Source organism: Cyclopterus lumpus, chromosome 24, assembly GCF_009769545.1.
Source record: "Cyclopterus lumpus isolate fCycLum1 chromosome 24, fCycLum1.pri, whole genome shotgun sequence".
NCBI lineage: Eukaryota > Metazoa > Chordata > Actinopteri > Perciformes > Cyclopteridae > Cyclopterus > Cyclopterus lumpus.
Window position 1 is genome coordinate 7,999,421 of NC_046989.1, and position 26,231 is coordinate 8,025,651.

General features: G+C 42.5%; 1 protein-coding gene across 4 annotated transcripts; it reads right to left on the bottom strand.

The window, feature by feature from the left end:
* Window positions 1–134: 134 nt before the first annotated feature.
* On the bottom strand, window positions 135–25,519 carry ppp1r13bb (protein phosphatase 1, regulatory subunit 13Bb). Of its 4 annotated transcripts, none has more exons than XM_034527439.1 (18): window positions 25,163–25,519; window positions 24,756–24,907; window positions 17,680–17,827; window positions 16,676–16,795; window positions 15,291–15,361; window positions 11,553–11,654; window positions 10,245–10,419; window positions 9,806–10,005; window positions 9,538–9,678; window positions 8,970–9,162; window positions 6,121–6,254; window positions 5,486–5,939; window positions 3,868–4,643; window positions 3,635–3,772; window positions 3,401–3,534; window positions 3,133–3,299; window positions 2,726–2,925; window positions 135–2,182 (listed from the first exon to the last, which is right to left on the bottom strand). In XM_034527439.1, the coding sequence occupies exons 2-18, from the start codon at window positions 24,762–24,764 to the stop codon at window positions 2,141–2,143; spliced, it is 3,204 nt and encodes a 1,067-aa protein (XP_034383330.1). In that variant the 5' UTR covers window positions 24,765–24,907; window positions 25,163–25,519; the 3' UTR covers window positions 135–2,140. The 4 variants fall into 4 exon arrangements, with proteins under 4 accessions (XP_034383330.1, XP_034383329.1, XP_034383328.1 ...); XM_034527438.1 differs by having other exon boundaries at window positions 3,620–3,772; XM_034527437.1 differs by having other exon boundaries at window positions 9,514–9,678.
* Between the last annotated feature and the right edge of the window lie 712 nt (window positions 25,520–26,231).

Here is a 26,231-nt window from a genome sequence, read left to right on the forward strand (position 1 = left end):
CTTAAGATACAATTGCTTCTCAGTAAATCATTCATGGCCCTGATATTATAGAAAAAGAAACATTCACAATATTTTCACAATTCATAGAATGTACCACAGCCTTGTTTTGGTTATACAACACTGAAAGACATCAGTCATGCCAGAGCTTCTGTTTTATTATTCACATTTACATAATTCAATCTGTGAGTACAGCGTTTATACAGAAAGCCCACTTGTCCATACAGCAAACATATAGCACGTCTCCTCCCACTATGTACAGATTAAGCCATGATAGAGCCTGGGCCACTTGCACACTTGGCATAACACTCAGTCACTCAAGGTTCAGAACAAGTTGATGGACTCTAGATGTCCAATGATGTGACATGTAACAGGTGTATGAGTGTAACTGGAATGGTGAATACCTGAAAGAGGGGCAGCTGGAGGAAGAGAACTGGGCGAATTCAGGATTGTCTGAAGCAAATTTACATTTCAGACACAATAACCTTCTCTTCATCGATCAATCATTTTTGCCCATTGCAGAGAGAGATTTGTTTGTAGAGATAGAAATAGAAAGATGATCACTAGTTTAGTGGTGGAACAGTGTCAGCAGCACCATAGTGGTCCTGAGAGTGTTTCAAGTGGGGTTTGTGACAGTCACAGAAAAATAACTGCGACAGTAGATGACCATAGACCAAAACTAGGTCATTGATATAGTGTTCACTTTGTCAAATGTGGTAAATAAAGTGTGTAATATGGTTTGGGTGATGAGTTCAGTGTTTTTGAGGCACAGTGTCTGGACTTTTACAATTTATCCTATCTTCTTTGCCACGTTGTCGGGTTAAAATTGTAAATCTAATCAGGTACCAGAAGTCAGAAAATTAATGACTAAATCTTTGAAGTGAGTACCAACTTACTTTAAATGTTTGAAAACACTTAACATGCTGTAAATGACTGTAAATGAGCAGAAATGACCCAATAACACAATCAATAACTAGCATATTTCTGTCTCTGTGGAGTTGATTCTTTCCAACCTCACCACTGGGGAATTTAAAAATATAAAACAACTTTCTTTCCCCCCAATCCCTAAATGTTGCAATACCTTAAGTAAGATATATTTTACATGTGGACCTTTATATACACTCTACAGATGTTGTGCATTAACCGCTTCTCAATCAACTTTTTTTGGTAGTCAAATACTGTTTCCATCACAGGATCTTTCGGAAACTGCAGCATTTGTTAATTTCAGAGATCACCAGTGTAGCAAACATACAAACTCAGTATTTTCACACAGTTTAATAGATCTTGAAATCCCACATAACAGAAAAACTGGATTACCCTGCATCCAGATGACACTGAATGAAAAAACAAGTCTTCAAATGATGTTCATGACAAGGAGTGAGCTGACAATCTATATTCATCATTGCTTTAATATGTTGGATTTGTTCTGACTGGCCGTGTAGTTAATACTTAGGATTTTTTTTCTTTTCTAAATCATGACAATATCTAGAAGGACGTTAAACAAACTCCCGGGAGCTGTTAATTACTGATTGGAGGGTAATTGTTAAATCTATATTCATCTTTGGTGGTTAGACGACAGCAAAATCAAACACAGAACACATTTTTCTGTGCAAGGGGATCAAATTTGCATAAAAAACGTACCATAACTCAAAGTAAATTTCACCAATAAAAATCAGCATCGCCTCACCATGAGAGATGATTTTCTAGTCACCGTTTAGTGTTGTGCAACCAGATCCACCATAGAACTCATGGCTGAAGAAGAGTGAACACTGCAGGAAATACTGAGACACGGGTTAGTGTTTTCTTCTTCAAGTCGATGTCGGCTACAGAGCTGACACTGAATCAGGGTAAATCAAGGTGACGGAGCGATAAGTTGAAAGGTGGGAAAGAGAGAGAGAGAGAGAGAGAGAGAGGGATCAGGATGGAGTGGTTGGAGAGATTTTCGCTTTTGGAGTGTGCTTTTGTAAATATGTGTGTCAGAGTTTGGTGCCCACTGCTTCAGAGAAAAAAGGATTTTGTGAAAAGCACATGGTCGGGGGAGGTTATGGCCACGGGGAGAAGACAGGGCACCAGGCCCCTTTGTTCTCGGCTCTTGGTTTTGTCACTAGTTCAGCTGATGGCCAGAGGTCAGTGGAGTGAGACACTATGCCAGGGAGCGCTGACGAGGCTTGATCCTGGGATAGAGCTGCAAAGAAAACAAACAGAAACAGCAGAAATGGTTCACATGACTCATTATTGTTCACGTTTGTCACTGACCTCTCTCTCTGTGTACACATGACTCAAATCATTTATCAGAATACTTTTGAATTAAACAGAGAATAGCAACAACCAATGACATCCAAGCAGAAATTCAACTCGCCAATAAGTCCGGCCGATAAATAAAAATATCTTTAACAGGTCATTTAGGGTCACAACGGTTATTTTCAACATCAGTTAGTCTGCAGATGTATTTCCTCAGAGGTCACAGAGTTGAAACAGGCTTTAAACCTTCAACCAAAGAGTGAAGCGCTGCTTTTAAGCCTGCCATGTTCTAAGCACATGCTCAATATGAAACTCAAATAACCAATTATCAAAGGTATCAAAATAGTTGGCAATTAGTTGGTAATTAACCACCAATGCTTTCAGCTCTATATGGATAAACAAATAAGACCATGACCGTTTAAACTGATCCTACTGGTGAGCAGATGGAAACTGGACAAATGTGACAATTAATATATTTAGTCGTTACCCCCAGCAGGTTGCGGGGCACATAGCCCTCGTTGTCCTCCAGTTGCGCCCACCACCAGTCTGTTTCACTGTCGTCCTGTCGTCGCAGAATAGTGATGGCGTCCCCCTCGCTGAACGCCAGCTCGTCCTGGTTCTGAGTATTGTACTCCCACAGAGCATACACTGTCCCTTTGTTCATTACACCCATCTTCTCTTGAACACCTGCATTAGAGCGTCAAAATAGACAATATCAGAATCACACCGGTATCTTTATAGACACATTCATCTTAGAATGTTAACCACTAAGATTCAGTACAGTACCAAGGTTGATTTGCTATGTGTTTAGTTTTTGTACAAATCTCAATTAATCTTGGACGGACAGAGATGGAAGGATAATGACCCAATTCTAATTAAAGGGTTGTTTCTCACCGTATAGAAACTGGGAGCACTGGATGAAACCCTCTTCCATTTCCTCGCATTTATCTGCAGCAGTCTCCACATCACTGATGGTGCTGGCAAAGATGGCAGCCCCCGACTCCACCAACACCTTGCAGAGATGAACACTGTTGCAGGAGGCGGCACAGTGAAGCGGAGTCCTGTTCAGGCAAACCGGATAATAAACAACATATAAATGGAAATGGATACAACAGAAAAATCCACCTCAACTCACTTCTTACAAACGCGTGTCATCACTCACCATCCGTCACTGTCTGCGGCGTTGACATTCACACCGAAATCCAGCAGGAACTTGACTATGTGGTGGTGTCCCGCACACACGGCGTTGTGCAGGGGTGTGATGCCCTCGTCATTGGCAGTGCTGGGATTTTCCACCTGGAAAACAAGAAAGCCCCAGACGTAAAGATGAGTGCTTATCCCTAAGTGCGTGCAATTGCAAATAAATCAAAGGCATACTCACACAGTCATGACATACCTCATAGATGATCCTCTGGACGAGGTCAAACTCTCCCTCCAATGAGGCATCCAGCAGGAGCGCCAGAGGGTTGAACTTCACCCTGAAGCCGTGGCCAGTGCGCTCAGAGTTTGGCTTCTTCAGGTTTGTGCGCTTATCCTGTGAAGGTGCACAGAGGAGACATGAGTTACATTATTTATTTGAAATCTCTCTTTAAATGCAATAGTGAGTTTGTGTATGTGTATATCTCTCACCAGGGGCTGTGAGACCCCCGTTCCGCTCTCTTCTGGAGTGGTCACCTCCGGCACGGGGCTGGGCAGCGACGCCTCAGAGCTTCCCATGTTGTTATTGTTGTCGTCCTCCGCTTCCTCTGCTTCTGCGGGGTCGAGCTCCGGTGGCGAGGGCAGCGGCTCGTTGTCATTAGCGTCAGTAGAGGGAGATGGATCCTCGAAGCCCGGCCGCTCCGCCCCTGCTGGTGGTAGCAGTGTCTCAGAGGGGAGGTTACCATTGTCTGGGTCGTTCACAGAGTCGCCTGCCAGATATGCGGGAGGATTAGCTGGCTGGTAAAATGGCGTTCCATTACCCGCACCCTTGCCACCTCCTGATCCACTGACTCCATTTCCCTCTATGCTTCCTGCTAGAGTGTTGAATCTCTGGTAGAGCAGTTTTTGGATGTTAGGTCCGCTGGGGCCCTCTGGTTCTGTGATGGAGCTGCGCTTCTTGAGCGGTCTCGGAGCGTTGGCCAGCTTTTTACGGAGCACCTCGAGATCGGCGTCACTTTGGTAGCGCAGCGGGGAATGTACCATGGGTGTTAGCTTAGTGGGGCTGAGTGGTCGTGGGATGTTCTCCACGCTGGGAGGAGGCGCTAAGGGCTCCGGGTGCTGGAAGAACTCGTGATCATCAAATTCTCCGTCCAAAGTGTCCTCACTACCCAGGTGGCCTTGGAGCAATGGGAAGGCCCCTCCGGCCTGGACGAAAGGCAGAGGCGAGGGGGGAGTCGAGCTGGGGGTGAAGACAGGCTTCCCATATACTGGAGACAAACAGAGAGTGTGGCATTATTGTCATTGTATTATTAATTATTTGAATTTATCGAAATAAAGTCTGCGGTCTAAAATGTCAAATTTAAAATTGCCCATTACTATTTCCTAGGGCCACGTAACAGTCTGAAACCCAAACATATTCAGTTTTAAATTACATAAATCAGAGAAGAACAGGAACTATATTTGAGGCTGAAATAAGTTAATCTATAGCATTTGTTCTTTTGTTCTTGACACATTTTTGTTAACCACAAAACAAATTTCAGTTTGTTTACATTTCATACTACCGATCTGACTAACAGCTACTTTTAAGTAATCTTACTAGGGAGGCACCGATACATTTTTTTCAGTCTCAATACAGATACAGATCTAATAGGAGTTTGTAATTAATAAGCTGTGTGCTTCACTGCGTGGAAGAGACAGAGATTAATCTTTTATGTGTAAGGCAACATGAAGCTTGACGTAAAAATTGTTTTCTTAACTTTTTCAAACAAAATGTAACAAATAAATACAAAAATATAAATGCACTGAATTGTTATCAAAATAATGGTATCTGATAACAGATCAGCCTTATTGATTGTCAGTGCATTGCTATTTGAGTCAGTAATGGACCAATATCAGTGCATCACTGTCTCACAGACCAATTAAATGTTTTATTAATTTCTATCTCAGAAGACAAAACTGGATCTAGCAAGTTGAAGCAATATTAAAAGAGACAAGAACACAGAACATGCATGATTAAAAAATGTTACTATCAAACTATTAAATCATGAAATAAAACAACACGTTAGATTTTTTCCCTCATATGTGAGGCCACACAAAACCCAGCTCTTACCTGCTTTGAGAGCAGGCTTGAGTGGCTGGCTCTTTGGCGCCGCCTGCTGGAGGTACATGTGATAGATGGAGCTGGAGTTCATGGTAGGTGGACCCTTTCGGGGCGACTGAGGCCGCGATCCTCTGTCTGGGATAAACGGGCGTACTGCCACAGCGGGCGGGGGATCCAGTCGCTCGCTCAGCGCAGGAGGGAAAAGCGGTGCATGAGGCTGGTAGGTGGGACTTGGCGGCACCGAGATACGCTGCTGGATTTGCTGGGAGGATGAGCCTGTGTGGGGGGGCACGCGGGGCCAAGCAGGAGCTGGCGGGTTCGGGAGCGGGCGAGGAGGAGGAGGTACATCCTTGCGCCGATCCAAGGAGCTGGCCGAGTTTGCGGAGATGAGGTGGGAGCCATAGGGAGGGGGCTGTGGCTTGGATATGGCCGGGGAGGACACAGACATTTTGGAGTCTAGCACCTGTGAAGAAGCATAACATTGCACATCAATGGAGAATTTATTTTATTTTTGCCAGAGAAATTAGAACTAAATCTTGAGTTAACACTATGACAGTTCATCTCTAGCACAATCTCACATCATACATCCGTCGTATAGATGACATCAGGTGGTTAATAGCTACAAAAGAAGAAAGAGGACGAACCTTTTCGGCACTTGGAGCGACGGGGGAGCCTGAGGGAGGGCTCTTGCCCTTGCTATCAGCCCCTGAGTCTCGTCTCTCAGGAGGCTTGAGCGATGTGTTGGTCTTGCCTAAAGTAGGCCAACCTGTATCATTAGCTAGGGAACAAACAGGACACAGTAAGTGTGTTGCAAAAGACCAACAAGTGACTGAGGTGGTATGAGTAGCATAAGCCCGTTCTACAACTCAGGGTAGTGAAAAAGCATATCCACCAGAGGTAGGTCTAAATGGTAACATTATTCTATTTTTCCCACATGAAATGTATCACTTGGTATGATTCACCACACAAAGTGGAATATGAGTGATAGTATTTCAAGAACATGAGTATGTGTAACATTATAATCACACAAAGCATATCTCTGTACCATTTTGACCTAGAATTGGTATTGAATGGAGGGTTCAGGATTTTGAGCCTATCCTATTAACCAGGCACCATTAAGAGATATTCAAAACACACTGATTGTTGCCTTTTGGTCGATATAGTTTTGCATATTTCACATGCGTTAGCAAAGACAATGGGAGAATCAAACCAGGTCTCTAAATGTAAAAAATGTTCTGCAAAAAGCTTAATTACTTATAATGCGGCCATTGCCTGAAGTAAAGGTTGGAAATATGAAATCTCCCACAGATGTGAGAAGTTTTCGGGGAAGCACTTAAATCCCCAAATGTCTTTATTTCTAAGTACAGCACACACTAAATGTTGCAAGGGGAGCTATTGATCAATAGGATAAAAATCCTGAGCCTTCGGTTCACAGCAATGATGGCAATGAATGTATCTGCATTAGTATATTGCTACTGCGTACTTGTATCTGTTTTTTTTATTTAATCACATTTGGTAAAGGGTAACTAAATTGTCAATTAGTAGAAGATTCAAGGACTGCAAGTACTGTTCGTCTCCAAGACAAAACTGATTACTTGAAAAAAATACATGCATTTTCTAGGATAAAAAGGGTGCAAGGATAGGTTGAAAAGAAAGAAGATAGATAAAGAAGACACAACAAAACAACATTGAGAGTTGTGCCACAATTCCACAGGAATGTGATCATATAATATCAAAATAACCAACTCTTTACAGACCCAAAGAGTCTCAAAAGGTCAATTATGGCTATTCAGATTTCAAATGTGCTTTTTAGCACCTACGGGAACTTTAAATAAACAAACAATACAGTAGATCTACATTAATGGGACTGATTGAGAAATCTGTTTAAAAAGCAGCTTCCAATCTTTTCCTAGACCAATACAGTAATAATGAAGCAGTTCTACCAACACTGAGAGTCTAAAAGGAAACAGCTTGAAGTGGGTCCTCACAGATTATCAGGAGTGATGGTTGCGAAGTGAATCCGATGACAACATGCACAAATTAATTTCCTTGTGCATGTTAAGTGTTTGACAACTAAGTTGATTCTCACAGCTCGGTTGTCGTGAGAAGGTGCAGTGATGGTTAAGGCCAGGCAGGCTGGGGATGTTACAAAATGAGAACAAAGCCCAAATATCTTGTGTGTAAATTTACGAGGCACTCAACTCCTTGAACCTTCTCAGAAGTGTACAAACACAGACAGGGATCAGCAGCGCTTCGTCAGTGACACTTTCTTCATATGAAGCATTATGTCAGCTACAATTAAGAGCGTCACATTTCTGCAGATGGCAGAAAAGTGTTTCAAGATGCCCCCTCCCCCGCCCCTACTTTGACGTCATTAGCCAATCAACGGAGGAAACACTCCAAATGAAATGTCAACATGTGCTCTTGCCAGTTTAGAATAAATACAACAGGCTCAACGCTGCACTGGCAGGAGAGCTAAATGATGCCGAACAAGGATGCTTCCATCAGTCAGCCATTGTTCATGTTAACCAGGCACAGATGCTCGTCTCCTCCTCAGATTCCCCAGCTGTGTATGTCAGCTTTGAGCTCCTCAGGTGGAGAAAATCTCTTCCACTTTTACAGTGGATTTGTTTTGTGGAGTATTAAAATGTTAGTTGGTGATAAGACTGTAGCGGGGCTCAAGGCGTGATTGGGCAGAGCTTATTTTGATCATCTTTAATTTGTTGCCAATCAAACTGACTATGATATTTCAAAGATACGGATTTTGTCTGGAGTAAAAACCTCCAGGGCGCGCTGAGGATCCCGTGCTACAATCGAGAGAGAAGGTTCGGGAGGTGCCATCCCTCGTTAATGCAGCACTGTGCACTCACGGGACGTGCCGTCAGAGCCAGTGGAGGCTCCAGTGCCCGGGTGTGATTCTGGAAAGGCTACCGGGTCCACAACGATGTCTAAATCAGACATCTTCCAAGGGCCGGGAGGCTTACGCACACCGTCTGCCCCAGGAAGAGTTGCCCCCACACCCCCGCACCCAGTGAGACAGAGACGTGACAAAGAGAGGACGGCACCGACACATGATAGAGGAGGACAGAAGAGGGAGTATACACAACACGGGCAGAGAGAGAGGTTAGAGAGGAAGGAAAAGGAAATCACAGAAATAAAGTGCAGGCAGAGAATTAACTGAGAAGTCAGGTAGGAAAAAAAACAGTAACAGTTGGAGCCCGGGAGTGAATTTCAGACATGCAAGATGTGTTAAATGTGTCGTAAGACTTCGGCCTCTGGGACTACATGTATCCAAGCTACTCTGTAACTGAATCCAGACACTGCTTTCTTCGTGAGGGGAAACAAAATAAAAGGAACTCAAATCTTCAATTAAAACTACAGACAGTGTATCAGCTGGTTTCCACGACTACAGCTGTGTTTTAAAGTGAGATGTATTTTGCGCAGGGGGAAGGAAATCTGCAGTGCAATTAAAATGTTATGGGTTTCATCCAACCTGACTTGGTGCGGCCATGGTTAGCTTGGTTATTAACACCCAGAGTCTGAGGCTTCAGGGGATCAGGTGGTATGGTGTAGCCTCCTTCCTGTCGACCCGGTACAGGAACCTGGATGTACGGCCCAACAGCAGCAACACGGCCCAGAGTACCAGGAGCTGGCTGTGGAGAGGGAGGCCCGTTGGCTCTGTTCAGCTGTAACAGTCAGAAAAGATTCAAATATTAGGAATGTTGACAGGGGAAACATTAAAGATGGAAAGGAGATGTGTAATATATTCAAAACTATTCCACATGGAGTTTCCAAGTGACTAGAAATTATAATTATTTATTTATTATTATTTTATTTAATTGCAGATGGCTTACGGAGCCCCAAAAGGGACATAGCAGGTTTCCACGAAGACTATAATAAAAATAATTCTCATTTAGTGTTTCACTTGTATATTGAACATCTGTATTGTCTTCTCACTGGGACAAGGGACTTTTGTCAGAAGCATTTCCACAAAAAGAGTCTTAATGAGAAGATGTGTTGCGCGCTCTTAGTCTTACAGGAAGGTTTTCTTTTTGACGTGCCTCAGCTTTTTTCTTGTAGAGGCGTTCCCGCAGCTCGCTGATGCGCTTGTCCATAAGCGTCACCTCCATGTTGCGTTTGTTGAGAAGATCCTTTTGTTGCTTCAGCTTGCTGTTTTGCTCCTGGTTCAACTTGTTCCGGATCTGTAGGCGATACAAACACACGCACAGACTCACTACAGTGGCATCACTGTAGTCAGGGGTAAAGTAAACATAGTCCAACATAAAAAAGCTTTCACTAGATGTTGCACTTGTTTCTCCTACGCAGTACCTGAAGCTCCTGGTAGAGTTTACGGAGCTCTAGGGCAGCAGCGCCGGTTACTTGGCCACCCAGAGCGGTCTGTATGCCGTTGAGCTTCCCCTTCCGCAGGTCCTCCAGCTGCAGGCTGAGCTGCTCAACCTTCAGCACCGCTGACTGTAACTCCACCTGTTTCTCCTGGAACAGGCCGCTGACTTGCTCAATCTCTGTCGCTAGATGTGAGAAATTAAGAAATCAGCTCATTTGTAACCGACGTGTTAGGCGACTTCTTTAAAGTTTGCTCAAACTTCCTTCCTAGCTCTAAATGTGAATACACTCAAATGTGATATCAAGAGAATAACGTCACTTCATACAGAACATTTGTGGTGGCCTGATCCAACATATATACAACTCTATGGGTGTTTGACAATTAGTAGTTTATAAATGATGTGGATATTAAGAGTATACATACACAGGTTGCCATTGATGACCTTGCTGTAGTCCACCTGGCCTCTCATGGTCCGAATCTTCTTGAGCTTTGCCTCCTGACTCTCCACGCGCTCCTTCAGCTTCTGCAGTTTCTCGCTCTCTGAAACGGTCTGCTGCTGACGCCGCTCCTGCTGCTTCAGGTAACGCAAACGTTGCTCCTTCAGAGGACCAGACAGCGAGTTAGACAGGAAAACACAATGTGCAACAATTATGTCATACTGCATTCAACAGTGCAAACTGTCTCAATATTAAAGCCAGCGAGGCACCGACCCAAAGCTTAAAGATATCTCCGTGGCAGACCTGCCCTCAAACTAGGCTAAATCTTTCTACTGTATGCACTAAATGAAATACTGTGCTGTGTCGAGACCGTCTGAAGTATGGGTCAGATGACTTCATCTCTCCATCCAACTGAGAACTGCTCTAGTTTAGGTCCTAAAATAGGAAATGACAGGCCCAGGTTTCCAAATGACTGCAGGGCTTCATGTGGGCCTACTTTTCAGACGCCACAACAAAGGCAATAAATAAGTATTTCTATCTGTGGGTCTACAGTGGGCTTCATCTTGCGTGACTGATCTTGACTGATCAGAACACCACAAGCACGGTGGTCAGACTTAGTTGGTGCACTGAAATCCTGGTAGACCAGTTGTGTGAAGGATCATGCATAATGTACATGCTTGAGTAAACACTGCCATGTTTGTGCATGAGTTTCAATAAAGACGGTATGAAGTATGCATTCTGACAAACTGGACAGTACTATTACAGTGACTCATTCTGCCGCCCATCTCATTTGTTACATAACGGTTTGCCCGAGTTTCAGGTCATGATGGGCCTCTTTGGATCAGAGCAGTGCAACAAGGAGTGCATTTTCTCTTTCACGGAAAGTTTCACGGCTGTGTTCTGAACTCGCTTGGGCTTCAAATAATGATCACCTCTGTACGCGAAGCAAAATGTAAGAGACGGCACGCTCTGATTGGTCGGCTTCAAAGGATAGTCTGCCACGTTCCTCGGCCAAGTTACCGCAAAAATGATTGTCTCGTCTACGTCAGAAAACATCTTGAAAGGCAAAAATATTGTGCGGGCTCCCAAAGAACATACAATTTAGGTCCAAGGAATGCCAATTTCTTACATAATTCTGAGGTAGTGCTTCAGATTTAACAAATTGATATTGCAGTTTGTGGTGAGCCTCTCGCGTAGCGAACACGTGTGCCCTCTAATGTTCCCCAGTATGTATAGCAAGAAGCATACTTTGAATGATTCATATTAAGATGAAATAGTTAAGACAAGACTTTACCTTTGCGACGAGCATCTGCTGCTGAGCCTCGATTTGCTGCTGCTGCCGCGTGGCCATCTCCTGCAGCTCTGACAGCGTGAGCTCGACACGCTGATTCCCCACCTACACACACACATATACACAAGAATTGGTCAACAACACACTGAAATCGGAGAAGTGACTGATGATGCATAAGGGTTTTCATACATTTCAAACATAAAGTGCTTGATGTGTGCATCTATATTATTAAACAGCACGAGGATAAAAACAAATTGAAATGATAATTTTGTAAATTAAGGTTAAAGCAGTTAGCCCCCCCTCTTCCTCACACTAAACAAAACATTGCATTCAAGGCAGATTTATGTTTTTAGCCCTGTGGGAGCTGCTACGAGGAGGATGATAAGACTCTTCCACTAGTCAAAACAGTTAAAGCTAAAAGGCTAAACAGTTACATTTTAGTATCAGTGGCACCTAAAACATCTAAATGGTAGTTTGGAGAACATGAGAACCCATGTAGTGTCATGGATCTTTGTGACATTTATGGAAAAGATACTTGATGAAATATCACTTTTAAGACAATAAGTGCAGAAAAATACATCCAGCAAAAGGAGTTACATAATAATAAAGAAACGGCCTTTTTGCAGAAATGGTTTAAACAGATTTCTGGTTTCAGCAGCCAGAGGCTCAAACAGCAGGAGACTTAACGGCAGCAGCAGAGTCCGTCTCTCTGGCTGTCCTTCTTTTCTGTTGATCAACTAATCCTTTCAGCTGTAACTGTAGCAAGAAGAAAATAAAACTCTACGCAACTAATAAATATAAAAAGGTTTAGGGGTCTGTATAATGTAAACCAAGCTAGTAGACAAAACACTAAAATTGTCTAGAAATGAAAAAGAAATCACCTCCAAAAACAGTTTCAATGAAATCCTTCCTTTATTCTTGTTTGAGAGCTCGCAGAATAAAGGAAGAAGTTCTGTTTCTCTCATTGTGCAGACTTCTGAATGTGCCGTCAACACACTGGGGGATCGCTCTTCAATGAAACAGCATACTGAGAGAGCAGCGAGTACAGTACAGTCCTCCAAACTGAAATACTGAAGTGCTCCAAGTCTTTGCCTTTGGGAAGTGTGTTCAAAGAGGCAGGAGACGATGCAGGAAATGTTTATTTAAAAAAAAAAAAGAAAAAAAAAAAGTGAGAATAGTGTTTCAGGGGAGCTGTTTTAAGGGAGCTTCTTGAAGATGTGGCATCAGTGAGAGGCAAGGAGAGGATGATGGCATGAACAAAAACAGATAATATAGTGAAGTCTACATAAAATAAACAAGACAGAAGATATTGCATGCACCGCTCTTACTCAATTAGAACAGGCAGACATTGTGTGACTCATCTTGTCTGAATAAAACATGCTTCTTTTTGTGAATAATTCAACTTTAGTAATACATGTCATGCCTCATCTCATCTCCCCAACGACACTTTGGCACGGACACGGCGTTAGCGTTGTCCGTGTGACTCACACAGCGGTTTGCTACCTGGCATTAGTCGAGTCATTTAGAGACGAGTGTGTCCAGGAAGAGGGGGGGGGGAAATCAAACGAAGTCGTGATGTAGAAAGCGAGGGAAGCCACTAGTGCACACACACACACCACCACACACACGCTCAAATGCACTAAAGCAACACTGCATTAGTGACACTACACCCGAGGGAGAAACAGATACACGTGCCCTCAGACAGTGATGAAGAGGGAGTTGGAGAAACACCCGACTGAGCAGACTGGGAAGGAGAGCAGACACGGCCTCAATGAGGGGAGATTACGCTACTCGTTCCAACTACTGCATGGATTAGTGCATATCGGACATGGAGCGCAATCCACGATTATGGCTCAAATATCCCTTGTATTAATACAATAATTATCAGGATAACCTTTCAGAATAAAATAACTTAGTGTGTGTTCTGAAGAGCAAAGAACTGTGTAAGAGATTATTTGATTTGATCAACGGAAAAACATTTGTTTGACTCTTTTGTTAATTTGTCATTTGTCATTCATTTTTGCATTTTGAACTACTGGGACTACAATTATACAGTCATTACTGATTAATATGTTGATTATTTTCTTGATGAATCAATTGATGTAGGTTAAAAATTAAGGAAAGAAAGTCTTCGATGTGCTTGTTTTGTTCGACCAAAAGTCCGAAAGCCAAAAGATGGTCAGTTAACTCTGATAAATGGTAACGAAAAGCAGCATGTCCTCACATTTGAGAATCAGAGAATCTTTGGTATTACTGCGTGAAAAAAAGAAAATCACTGAAACGATGTGATTGATTTTCTGCTCTCGGCAAATTAAATGATACGTCTCAATGCTGCCAATAAGCTGCCATCACCAAGTCTGGAAGCTAAAAGTGATTTTAAAGAATATTGAAAATGCGTGTGATGCGCGTGCGTTCCCTTAAGGCCCCTCTGCTCTTTACGAGGCAGCGTCCCTCTCAGAGGATGATCAGCGCTGCGTGGTGGAGAGGAAGCCCCTGGGGTTTGGGCAGCAGCCCGTGGAAAAGCCAAAGCAATGATCCTCTTAGGGCCCGTTATATCATCCAGCAGGCCGACTGATATAATCCTCTAAATCAGATATTAGGAAGAAACTCGGACACAACTGAGCCTCGGCACTTGGGAGGTTAAGCAGAGCTGGCCGGCCGAATGATAATGTTGAACCAACACTGGCGGTGAAATAGAGGTTTCATGCTTGGTGTGGGTTTTATAGGTTAGTAACAGGATACCGGCCGTGATTAAATAGAGCTTGTTGCGTGGAGAGTTGAACAATCGCAGATTTCTAGATCCGTAAGCATGTATATTACCTTATGATACTCCCTCGACACAAACAGAGTCAAAACCTGAGGGGTTTTCAGGATAATAACAGGAATGGCTTCTGGGTGCTCTTGTACTACAATCTTTTTTTGAAAACAAAAACAACAACCTCTCTATTTCCTGCTGCGCCTGATTCTTTCCTCCACCCTTAAGGTTGAATTAGTTACGATTCCTTGACCGCAACACTTTGCTTTTGTGAAATCTGGGACAGATGGTCGGGGAGAGAAAGGATGCCAGAGGCTGCTCTTATCAGAGTCATTCATATCTCCTAGAACACACATCCTAAAGCGAGAGCTCAACATGCACAACAATGGGTACACCTGACGGGGAAATACTTTGTGGAAATGGAGCACGTCTGCATCGCTAGGGTCTGTGATCTCAGTCTCAAACTCTGGCTTAAAATCTAAATCACGGATCCGCAGATACTTCCTGATCATTTACAAGAAGCTGTACGATGGAAACCCAGAAACATTAACGCACAATAAACCTGCAACTTGACAGTGTAGATGTTGATGTAAAGAAATCAGCTGAGTTCACTGGAAGAACAGTGATCTTTGCAGTCTTCAATGTACAGTGTAACAGTTCCCAGAGTCAAACAACTCATTTGAAAGCTTTTTTGTTGGAATAAGAAAGCCAGCTAGTATTAAAGCATTTGTCACCTTTGCAATGTGTATCACTAAAGTTGGACTGACGTTCATACTGAGCTTTGCTCAGCTAACTAGTTGAAATATAAACTTAACATGGGTTCTTTAAGACAATGAATGGTGTACAGAGCTTAAGACTTGGACAATTAGACTCTTTGCTAATATCTCAAACCCACTGATTTCATAATGGCCTATGCACTTGGTTCGTTTTTGTAAAAGTACATTTCTATTTTTAAATCATTTAGATAATAACTAATGAAGTCTCACCCCATTCTCACTGTGCTTCTCTCCAGTGTTTCCACTTCTGCGACTCGTCTGATCCTGAGACTGCTGACTCCCTGAAAAAAGAAACAGTTTCCATCACAAACACAGGCAGGGCAGAGACACACTGGTGTGCACACACACGCACACACACACACACACACACACACGCACGCACGCACAGACACCATTGTCAAGAATAGTTTCAAAATTCACTGACATGATTGCTTATGACAGAAGCATTTAAGAACTGGGCCAGGCACTGATGACTAAAGCCACCGAACTCAAACTCTTTTTTAAGAAATGATTGATGGAAAGATGAGAGTCAATGATTAGGAAGAGGTTCTCTGCTATACTTTTAAAAATCACCAGATATCTTGATGGCACCTCTGCTGCAAACATAGACCGTCTTTGTCAGATTCCAAATGCATGTCAAATATGAATCAGGATCTTATCAAAATGTGTTTGTTTCTCTGACAACTGTTCTTTGTGTGCACTTCCTTGATTTGTCTACACTTGTGCAATGAGTTCAATTAAATTCCAACAAAGGTATTAATGTGAAAGGGTGGCAGTGTTAGATTCCTTCCATATGCCCCGTCAAGCATGAATTAAATTTCCGGAAACAGAAACATTGACTGATGTATCAATAAGTCAAAGCTTCATTCATAACGTTGACATTTTGTTGGCATGTCTATTGATTTTGTATAAACCTGCATATCCACTGATAAAGATTAGGCAACCGTTTCCCTACATTCATTCTGCAGCAAAGCAGCACTTAGTGCATGTCATAGCTTCTTCACGCGCACACCCACACCCACCTGCACCCACATCCACCTGCACCCACATCCACACCCACAAATACTATTTGACTATTTTTAGCATTAGATTCCAGAGGTGGCTGCATAGGATTGTTTCAGACTCGAGTGAAACAAAGTCCAGAGCATCAAAAAATACAAGTCAAAATTCTTTGAAAAAGTTATAGATAAAATCAGAAAACATTTATGATGTTATCTAACGAATTATTCTGCTTTAATCCATATTTGTTGGTGTTTAGCTATTCCAAAGAAATATTTTCACTCTGGTAAAAAAAACTAACAGTTTGCTCTCCCGCTTGCTTCACACAAAGGGAGGCACGCACTAATGAGTTGCATTCAATAAAAATGGTGTTTGTTGTTTTAGGGTGGTGACATCATACATTATTACAACAGATAACTGAAGCATAAATCAAACCCTTCAATAGAAGCTCAGTTTGAATTCATAAAGCCCTCGATACCAGCGTCCATAGCAGAGCAGCCAGCTGGAACGGGTGTCAGGTTTTCCCCTGACAACCCTCGACTCCACCCTCCACCACCCAGGTAGAAACACCTCCAGGCGAAGGAGACAACACACACCTTGATCACTGCTCTCCGTCGGTGAATCTTCATGCCGGAGGAAGAACTTTACTTCTTGTTTCCGAGGCCCCCATTTCTGCAAATGTTCATACATCATGTGTTCGAAGGGGATCGCTCGCTCTACAGACAGAAGAGTTAAGATTTGTTAAACATATTGGATGTTTTGGGTGCCATTTAACGCGCCATTAAATAAAATGTATTGTTATTACTTTATGCTGTCATCTATTGTGGGGGTTTTCAGAATTATCATCACTTCAAATAAAGTGATGATATCCCTACAAAAACTGAGACTGATGAATAACTACAATTTTGTGCTATAACTTATTTGTCAAGAGGACAGCACTCTGTGGGCAGAGAGGGACAAAGAGACAAAGACAGAGAGGTTTTAGGAGGTTTCGGAGGCAGACGGCCGCATTGTGAGGCACCAGCCGAACACGATTGCGTAACGTGAGTTAATAAAGCCTTTGGCTGGGATGTTGTTTTCAACAGGGGAGTGGCCCCTCAGCAAAAAATGCTGATAACACCGGGTGTGTCAGCAGGACAGTGGTGATGAGAGCAAATCCTTTGGACAGAGTAGAATCTGTTGTGACAGTGCTGTGGACTGTACCAACACGTACGTATACTCCTGTAGTGTGATAATAGCCAATGTATTTTTGTGAATACATACCTTTATTCTATTTGAGGGTGTGAAACCTTTTGCCGTATCTATGGCTTCTCCATGATTCTCCTCCAGGTAGTCATGCATGGCCCTGCTCACCACCGGAACTTTCTTTAATGAAGTTCTTGTTTTTACATTAATGAGTAAGGCTAAAGGCTACGCTTTTTTATAATTAAACTCTTGTGCATATAGGTGATGTGTCAAGCTCAGTGATAATGGAGATTCAGATTAAATGCGTTACTGGTGACACCCACTTTAACATGGCAGAGCTCCGAGGGCTGCTTCCCACAAGAAAGTAAAAGCTCTGAACTCTGTAGCAAGCAGCACTATGTCAACCACTTCTTACCGTTGCCTCTCCAGACCTCAGCCAGGTGGCAGCCGCTCTCGCCGGGCTCTTTGCAGAACTCGACGACATCGCGGCACGTCGTTTCAGGGGTGATGGGCACCTCGGTCACAGCCTGCTCTCCATCGCTGAGGTACACCGTCAATATCATCTGAAAGAGGGAAATAATACAAAAACGTTTAAACACAGTGGCAGATCATAATGTCAGAAACAATGTTAAAGATGGTATTACATGTAAATGTGCTCTGGATATATGAGAATATATGAGATATACAAGAAATTAGAAAATACGTCATTGTCCGATGTTGTGGTTAAAGGACAAACACTGAGGAAAAAAAGATTAAAAAGCCCAGTCTGCTTAATGTGGCAGGCATGAACTCATTTCCGTGCCTGCCACATTTCAGTTTACGATGATTACGGCCTGCCATAGCGTAGAAGGCTGTTTAGCCTAGGAGGTAAGACATGGCAACACAAGCCCCCACATGCTTCCGTCTGTACTCCCATAGCAGTAGAAGCAGTAAAACTAAAAAACTGAGATAATACACCTTTTTATCAGTTCTCAAAAGACAACTGTTAGGACAAGTTGAGTCAATGGATGTCTGAGGAAACTGCAGATCTATCCTTAATATATACTCCTAAATGCGAGGTACTAAATTACTAAATGTAATAGCCTGGAGCCGGAGGACACGAGGAGGACTTAAATGAACCTCATCCTAAATGCAGCATATTCAAGCAATCATCTGAGAGTTCAGAGGCTGCAAGCGCTCTTTTGTACCTGCAGCTCTCAGACCGTACAACACCACCCGTCTACAGCCTCAGCCAACGAGTAAGGGGAAGAGGCAAAGCGGCAGCCATGTATATTTGACCTTTTGGACTCATTCATAAAGTACTGCCTGCATAGTGTGTGTCTTCAGCTGGAATACGAGGGCTTGACCAACTACCCGATTGCTATAATATCAACAAGGAGCTTAGGTTGAAAGATTTGGGGAAATATCAATTTCATAATGGTTTTTTTTTTATGTAACAATATCGAGACTGTGATTGAATTGGTTGTCCACACAATAGATGCAGATGATTTTCTTTACCTAAATGTGCTTCTTTCTAAAACATCACTGGCCCCCATCATAAATAGTGAAGAAATCTTAACAGTCTGTTTCTGCTTATTATAGTAGTTTGATAAACTACTGCGATATTTTTGTAAATGTAATTATTTTGAGTTTGTATATTTAAAATAAATATTTTTTACGACATCGATCAACTTGTAGTGGGAATTCTTTGGCATTTTATAGATTAAATAATGCAATTAATATGTCAGCATATTTGTTCCTGGTGCATCTATCTGGAACGTAGATCATTTATAGTAATATGAAAAAAACTCCTTTGATGTTTCCATGTTTCACAACATTGAAGCATATTGGATGTTGTAGGGACTTTATCTAATTCCAGCAATTAGCCCCTCGGCTGGATGCGGGAGATGACCATGTTCTTTTACACACTTCGATGAGGAGATTCCAGGCTGATTCATGTTCATGTTTAATTGAGTTTCCGGTTTACAGATTGATTACCTTTATATTCAATCAAACTGTGCAGTGATATGATGCCTGACTGGGCTTTCTGTTGTGGCTGCCCAGTGAATACAAGCGTGCGAGCGGCAAAAAAAACGTCTCCCTGTCACCCATGCATCATTAGCCTGTTGTACCTGTGCCCGATATCGAATTTACCTGCCACAATAATCCACACTGGCCCCTTAATATAAACTAGCATAAATACACAGACATAACTAATGGCTCCTACAGATGTAATTAGATTTTCCCGTTAAACTAATCAGCACACACACACACACACACATACGTCCAATGTTACCCTTAAAGGATGAACGGTAGAAGGAGGCAGACAAATCCAGATGGTCCATGTTGATAAACATATCTAAGAAGATTTAGTGACTGCAAAGTTCTGCCTCACTGGGTTAAATACATCTGTATGACATGAATTTAGGATGAAAAATATTTTTTCTTTTTCTGGGTAAACAAACTACTATGTGAATCTTATGATTAGTCAACGCCTTGGTTGAATAAAGCCATAATACACGATGAGAGAAGCAGTGGATAATGTCCTCCCAAGTCCTGTTTACACAAATAAGAGAGAAATACATGCCTCTGTTATCTTGAAGGATATTTGAGATAACTTGATGTTTCATATCTGCCTGGTTTAAACCAGTCCACTTAATACTTCTTTACTACAATAATTAGATGAGAACCAGACAAACTGATTGATATGAACTCCTCTATATTCACGGTGACAGCACATCTATGGTGTGTTTTTCATTGTTTTCTGTGGCACAAGGCAATCTCAGGGAGGGGGGTGTTAAGGTGTGCCTTCCTGTTTCATGTGACAGGCCTCAGTTTTTGTGTCATTCACACACAAAATAAAGTGCAGAGAGCCAGAATGGAAAATATGTCTACAACAAAGCCAAGAGTTTGGAGGAATGTTTAGAAATGACCGATTTTTATCTCGGCATTCGTGCATGTTAGATGCGAGTTCAGCTGGAATCTGGATTCCCTGTATTTCAGCAGTTGGCTTTTAACTTTTATCTCTCTGTTTTTGCTCCTGCTTCACTAGTTGAACATAACACGGAGCAGTTGAGGCAAAACATAATAATAAATTCAATTATGAAGCAAAGATAACCAAGTAATTAAGACTTAAATTGAAACTACTCTACTATACAACTATATTAGGGCTCTCTTAACCTACTCTTGCCGTCTAGACACATAAACAGGACTTTGTTTTAAATATGGCTCACAGTGTCAAACCATAGTCTACAATGTCAAACCTAATCAACGAACCAAACCCGCCCACTAAGACGACATCAAACCCACGAAACAGTTCACTTTGTTGAGTGAGTACAATATATTTTATGGATCAGCTGCATTTCAGGTATTTTACCCATAAATCATTTAGTAAGTGCTCCAATGCAAAGTGCGATGAGTTTCATTGGTGCATAACTGGATTTGTGGCCTCAGGGTGCATTTGGAGTGCTACAATAATTGTCAGTTCATATCATATGATAACTGAGTTTAGTCACTGAGCTATGTATACATTATTACTCCGGTAGTTTCTCCGAGAAAAAGTGACTCACCATTTAATAATGCAGCCGTGTGATTCATTGACATTTTCTGCAGCAGCCTAACTGAAACAATATAATCACTTGTGCTTGGGAGCCTCTGCAACTTAACTCAGCTGATTGTGAGTCGAAAAGCTAATATTTTACTCAAAACCATGTATGATGCAAAGGTGCTGAAGCTGTGGCACGTATTCTGAGGCAACGCTGTCCATCCATCTATGATTTCATGTTGCTTCTTGTAGTGTTATTAAGACCCACGACAGACTAGTAATAGATGTATTTCTGGTATCTAATCTGCAAGAGTATTACCAGAAAGAAATGGGGGGAGAAACCGAAAAAGAGTGTTGTAAGTAAGGGACTAGTTATGGCTACATTTTACTGATAATGACTTTGCTAATCCCCCAGGGATATTGGAGTGCACCCAGCTGGATAATAACAAGACAACATACTACAGGACAAAAAAAAAATAGTGAACACAAAAGCAGCCCAGTGAGGTCAACAACATCAGTTTGAATACAGATAGGACTGATGCCCCTATTTGAATTAGTTATGGTGGAAATATTGTGCATCCTTACTCACATTTATGTTTTTACGATAGTGTTCAACGTTAGAAATACAATAGCTCAGGAAATGTAATGAAATATCGGAACTATACCATAATCTGCACTCAAATCTGTTTTCCTATATGACGACACAGACCTACATCCTTCAGAGCAAAACAAACCTTCAATTAATCAGGACACACAATTAGCACAAAATACACACAAAAAGCCCACACCGAATATCCTAAATTATACCCTCACATACATAGAGACTACCAAATGAGGTGAATATGTATTCAGAGCGTGACAGTGTAGAAAAGAGAAACTCCAGTGATCCAGCTGACTGACCACTGGAGGAATACCAACCGCCCTCACTAAGTTGCGTCTGCCCACGGTCTTGGCTCTTTTGACCGCCCTCCGCTTCCTCCTGATCTCCTTCTTTGGTGGCCGGTGGTGCTCCTTTGCCCAAATGGGGTTTTCCTTGGAGAGGCTAACAAGGCCGCGTAAAACTATAGTCACAAACCTCTTCATCATAGAACTGTCGCTCATGCTGGCATGCAACTTAAATGCCATCCCGAGCAAACGTCTGAAACCGACAGCGGTGCGCGCATTTGAAAACTGCTGCAGAGGAGACTTGGGAGGAAAAAAGCACTTGGTGTATGTGTAATTCAGGGAGGGAGGGGGGTGGAGAGAGAGCTAGGGAGAAACAAACAGTAAGAGAAAGAGAGAGAGGGAGCCACAGGGTGGTGGAGGAGGGTGCTGATAAGTCCTTCTATTGGAAAATTGTCCTCTAGATGTGCCAGTAGCTGCAACACCAACGACTCCTTGCTAATGAGAATACTTTAGCTACAGCTGTGACTGCCAAGCAGGTCAGGGCAATGCCACGTAGAGGCAAGATGGGGGATCATCCTTCGACTGTATGTTGGCTGCCTGTATTTGACTAGAAACATAGTTTCCCTCTTGCCTGATCCATAATGCTATAGTTAGGACTGGGCAATATAACTGACACAAGATAGTGTCTTAGACTTTAGATATGGTAATATGGCATAAGTGTGGTCATTTGTATGTAAATGAATATTTTTAGAAAGTACCAACAGTCAACCCTCCAATATCATTGCATTATCAATATCAAGGTATTTGGTCAAATATATTGTGATATATATTTGATTTTCTCCATATCGCCCAGCCTTAGCTACAGTTGACATCATCTGGAGATTGGGGCATTTATCATTTAACTCCTGAGATGAAGAGAGGGATGCTTGGCTGGCCTCATCTCCAGTAAGATGATTCAAACGGTCATTTCCTATCACAAATCCTGTCATTCATTTACTTATAAAGAGGTACCCACTATGAAGAAGGAAGATCGAGCAGAATTATTGCCTCCTGAGAGCTAAAACTTTGACTGAGAACTTCACCACTGCCACCAATTTAAGTTTTTACCAAACACAACACCAAATGTGTGTAACAACTAGGTAATCTCTCTCTCATACACACACACCACACAAAACCAAGTAGAGCTTATACATCTAGTAGTTATCGAGCACAAACTTATTTGATATTTCATATTCTTATCAGGATTTGCTTGTTGAAGAATAAGAGAAAATGTGAATCTGGACAAAAGCATGGGAACGTATCAAGTTCCTATACGATTTAGTTGCTGTTTAAAAAAGGATGTGTCCCTTTGTTTGAAAGTTGACTAATGTGCATGAGAGTAAGAAAGCCATATTAATATAGTATACTTCTTCAACCAATAAGAAAAGATATCAAGCTGTTTTAAACCGGTGGGAGTTGTTAAAAAAAAGAAATACCTCACTATTTTCATCTTTTCACAGAGAGTTTGTAGAATAAAGGTCGAACAGCAATAGTAATACATTAGATTTATGGTATGTTACCGTTTTGCTAACTGTGGCGGCCAGGCTGATGTCATTGTAAACCAGCGTACATCCAAAAATAAGATGCAATGTTTATATTTCCTGGAAGTCAAGCTCTGTTCAGCTCCACTGTAAGAGATTAATGCTACTTGACAATCTACTCGGCTCAAAAGTTCCCCTTAACAACAGAGCATTAGTCGACGCAGCCACACAGACCTAGATCTGCCACTGTCTCATTGGCTACCAGAGTCACGCGAGACCCGAGTGTAGGGCTGCCTCTCTGCTCCACTGGATCTTTGACTCTGATAGCCTGTTGGTGCCACAGGGTACGAACGTCTACAGCGGCTCCTGCCGCAGTCAATCCTGAGAATTTGACGGCTGTACAGAATATGGAGTTACTTCAGTGGTACATTGTACTCCCGAAAACCCACAAGCCTCTCTGAAGTTGTGTTGACCATAATCAAAATGTCCCTGTGATGCTGTATTTTCAACCGACACAAAAACGTTCAGAAAGATAAATGGCCAAGAATCACTTCCATTTATGATGACACGTTGCTGATCCAAGTGTAAACTTATCCTTAATCTGAGTTCATGATCCCTTCCCTGAAGGCCAGAATGGCGGCTTTCACTTTTCCCACAATTCACCACTGCATTCTCAGCACAACTGATAACAAAAGAGGTCCCAACTAAGCAGGACTCCTATAGTGTTTCCGATCAGGTATTATGTTCTTTGCAACATAGACAGAGCTTCTTGAACAATAACACAAGAGAAAAAAGCTGAATGAAAATAGTTTTTGACTTAACATGTATCTGTGTATGTATCTGTACCTACTGTCTTAAATACAGCAATCATTTAGTTTTCACATTATTCAACATAAATGCATTATTATTGTGGGTGTGAAATTAACCTGTCCTATTATAATATACAGGAGAAAGTACACTTGTTCAATACTGCACATATTTGCAGGATGACACACTCTTTATTATTTGTGCTCAAAGCAAACATACTTTAGATACCACAATCTTATGCCATCAAGTTATGACATGCCATGTTACATTTGCTTCTCTTCGAGTCATTGTAACCACCAACAAGAAAAAACACGGCTGCAGAGCTATTGTACATTAGTACACAAAATTAGGCTTTTCCCTTCTAGGAAGTGATCTTGCGTATATATTATCCGAGTGGTGGTGGGAAACATATGGACAGATATTAATCTTGCTTGAATTTGCAACTTGTGAGCATTGATGGTCCGAGTCAAACCGTGCTCTTCATCTTATCCAGTTGCTTATATATTTTTAGCCAGTGGAACCACATGACCATCCTTCACATTGTGAATGAAGCCACCCCCATCCCCCCCAAACAAATGTAACAGAGCCAGATTAAAAGGTAGTTGTAAAACTACTCGTCTGGGGAGCATGATACCTGATCATGTCCACACAGGTTTGGTTTTGAACTAACGTGAGGAGACCGCTGATGTTGAGAATATAAATGCGAGACTAAATTACTTTTTTTATGACAGGGGAGCAGGGATGCTGTGCACTTACCGGCATCATCTTGGCAGCTCTGGCAGGTCAAAACCAGGGGTGCATCGGCAAGTTGACTGACGACTCGCCCACTTTTCTTCACCAAGACCCACCGTCGATAGTTCTGGGCTCTGGTTACTCCAATGTGACAACCGACTGGGCCTCAGTCCTCTCTGTCAACCGCAACATTATAATTATTTTCAGTGCTATACAACTGAGCGTTGTAAAGTCCAATAACACCTGACGTTAACGCTATCGGCCTCAAACATGCATTTAAATGGCCCAGGCGTGGCTCCGTGCAGCTGCTGCTACAAACAAGCGACGGTTAGCCAGGCAGTTAGCTCGCGAAAGCAACGCTGGAGCGACTCATAACAAATGGAGTTCATTTATTTGTTATTACTAAGTCATAACACATTCATTACACTCACCAATGTCAGAGGCAATCCATTGTGTCACGGAGTAAATCGGAGCTGCGTTGCTGTCAAAGGCACGCAGCTAACGAGCGCTCCGCTGTGGTGTTAGCTGCTAGCTGGTCTCAGAGGCGGCTAAAGGACGGTGCGCGAGGCAATGTCTTCGCTTTCGTCGGTCCTTTATCTTGCACCGACTGCACATCGGCACGAGCTTGTCGATGGAGGGCGCTTCGAGCGGACAACAATGAATAAAACGTCTGTCCAAATTGGCTACCCCGTTTTTCGATTCGTTTCAACGAAAGCAATTGGTCACACTTATCAGGCTAGCAGCGCTCGTTGACGAAAGATACAAATAGCTGGAATCCAGTTGTTGACTGCGGGAGGGGCGTGGCTACACAGCAACAGCGACAGAGCGTCAAGTCAACGTGGAATGTCAAGAATGTAACGTCAACAGAATCAGAATCAGAATCAGCTTTATTGGCCATGTACGTGTGCACGTACATGGAATTTGACTACGGTTACACGTACGCTCTCATCGTACAACATATTTAAATTGCAATTACAAATAACAGGATACATATAAAAAAAGACATTAAAGACAACAATATCAACATGTATGTACAATATAAACAACAGCACTAGTGAAATGGGGATGTAGTGCAGAAAGGTGGTAGTAGTGCAGATGGAGGTGATTAATTGTTCAACAGAGTGACCGCCAGAGGGAAGAAGCTGTTCCTGTGTCTGGTGGTTTTGGCGTACAGTGCTCTGTAGCGCCTACCAGAGGGGAGGAGTTGGAACAGCTTGTGTCCAGGGTGTGAAGGGTCTGCAGTGATCTTACTAGCTCGCTTCCTGACTCTGGAGGTGTACAAGTCAAGGATGGAGGGCAGGCTGTAACCATGGTTCTCTCAGCAGACCTGACTATGCGGTGTAGTCTGTCTCTGTCCTGTTTGGTGATCCAAACCATACAGTGATGGAAGAACAGAGAACAGACTGGATGATGGCGGAGTAAAACAGGATCAGCAGCTCCTGGCGCAGGAAGTACAACCTCTGCTGGGCCTTTTTCCGTATGGTGTTGATGTTGGCGGCC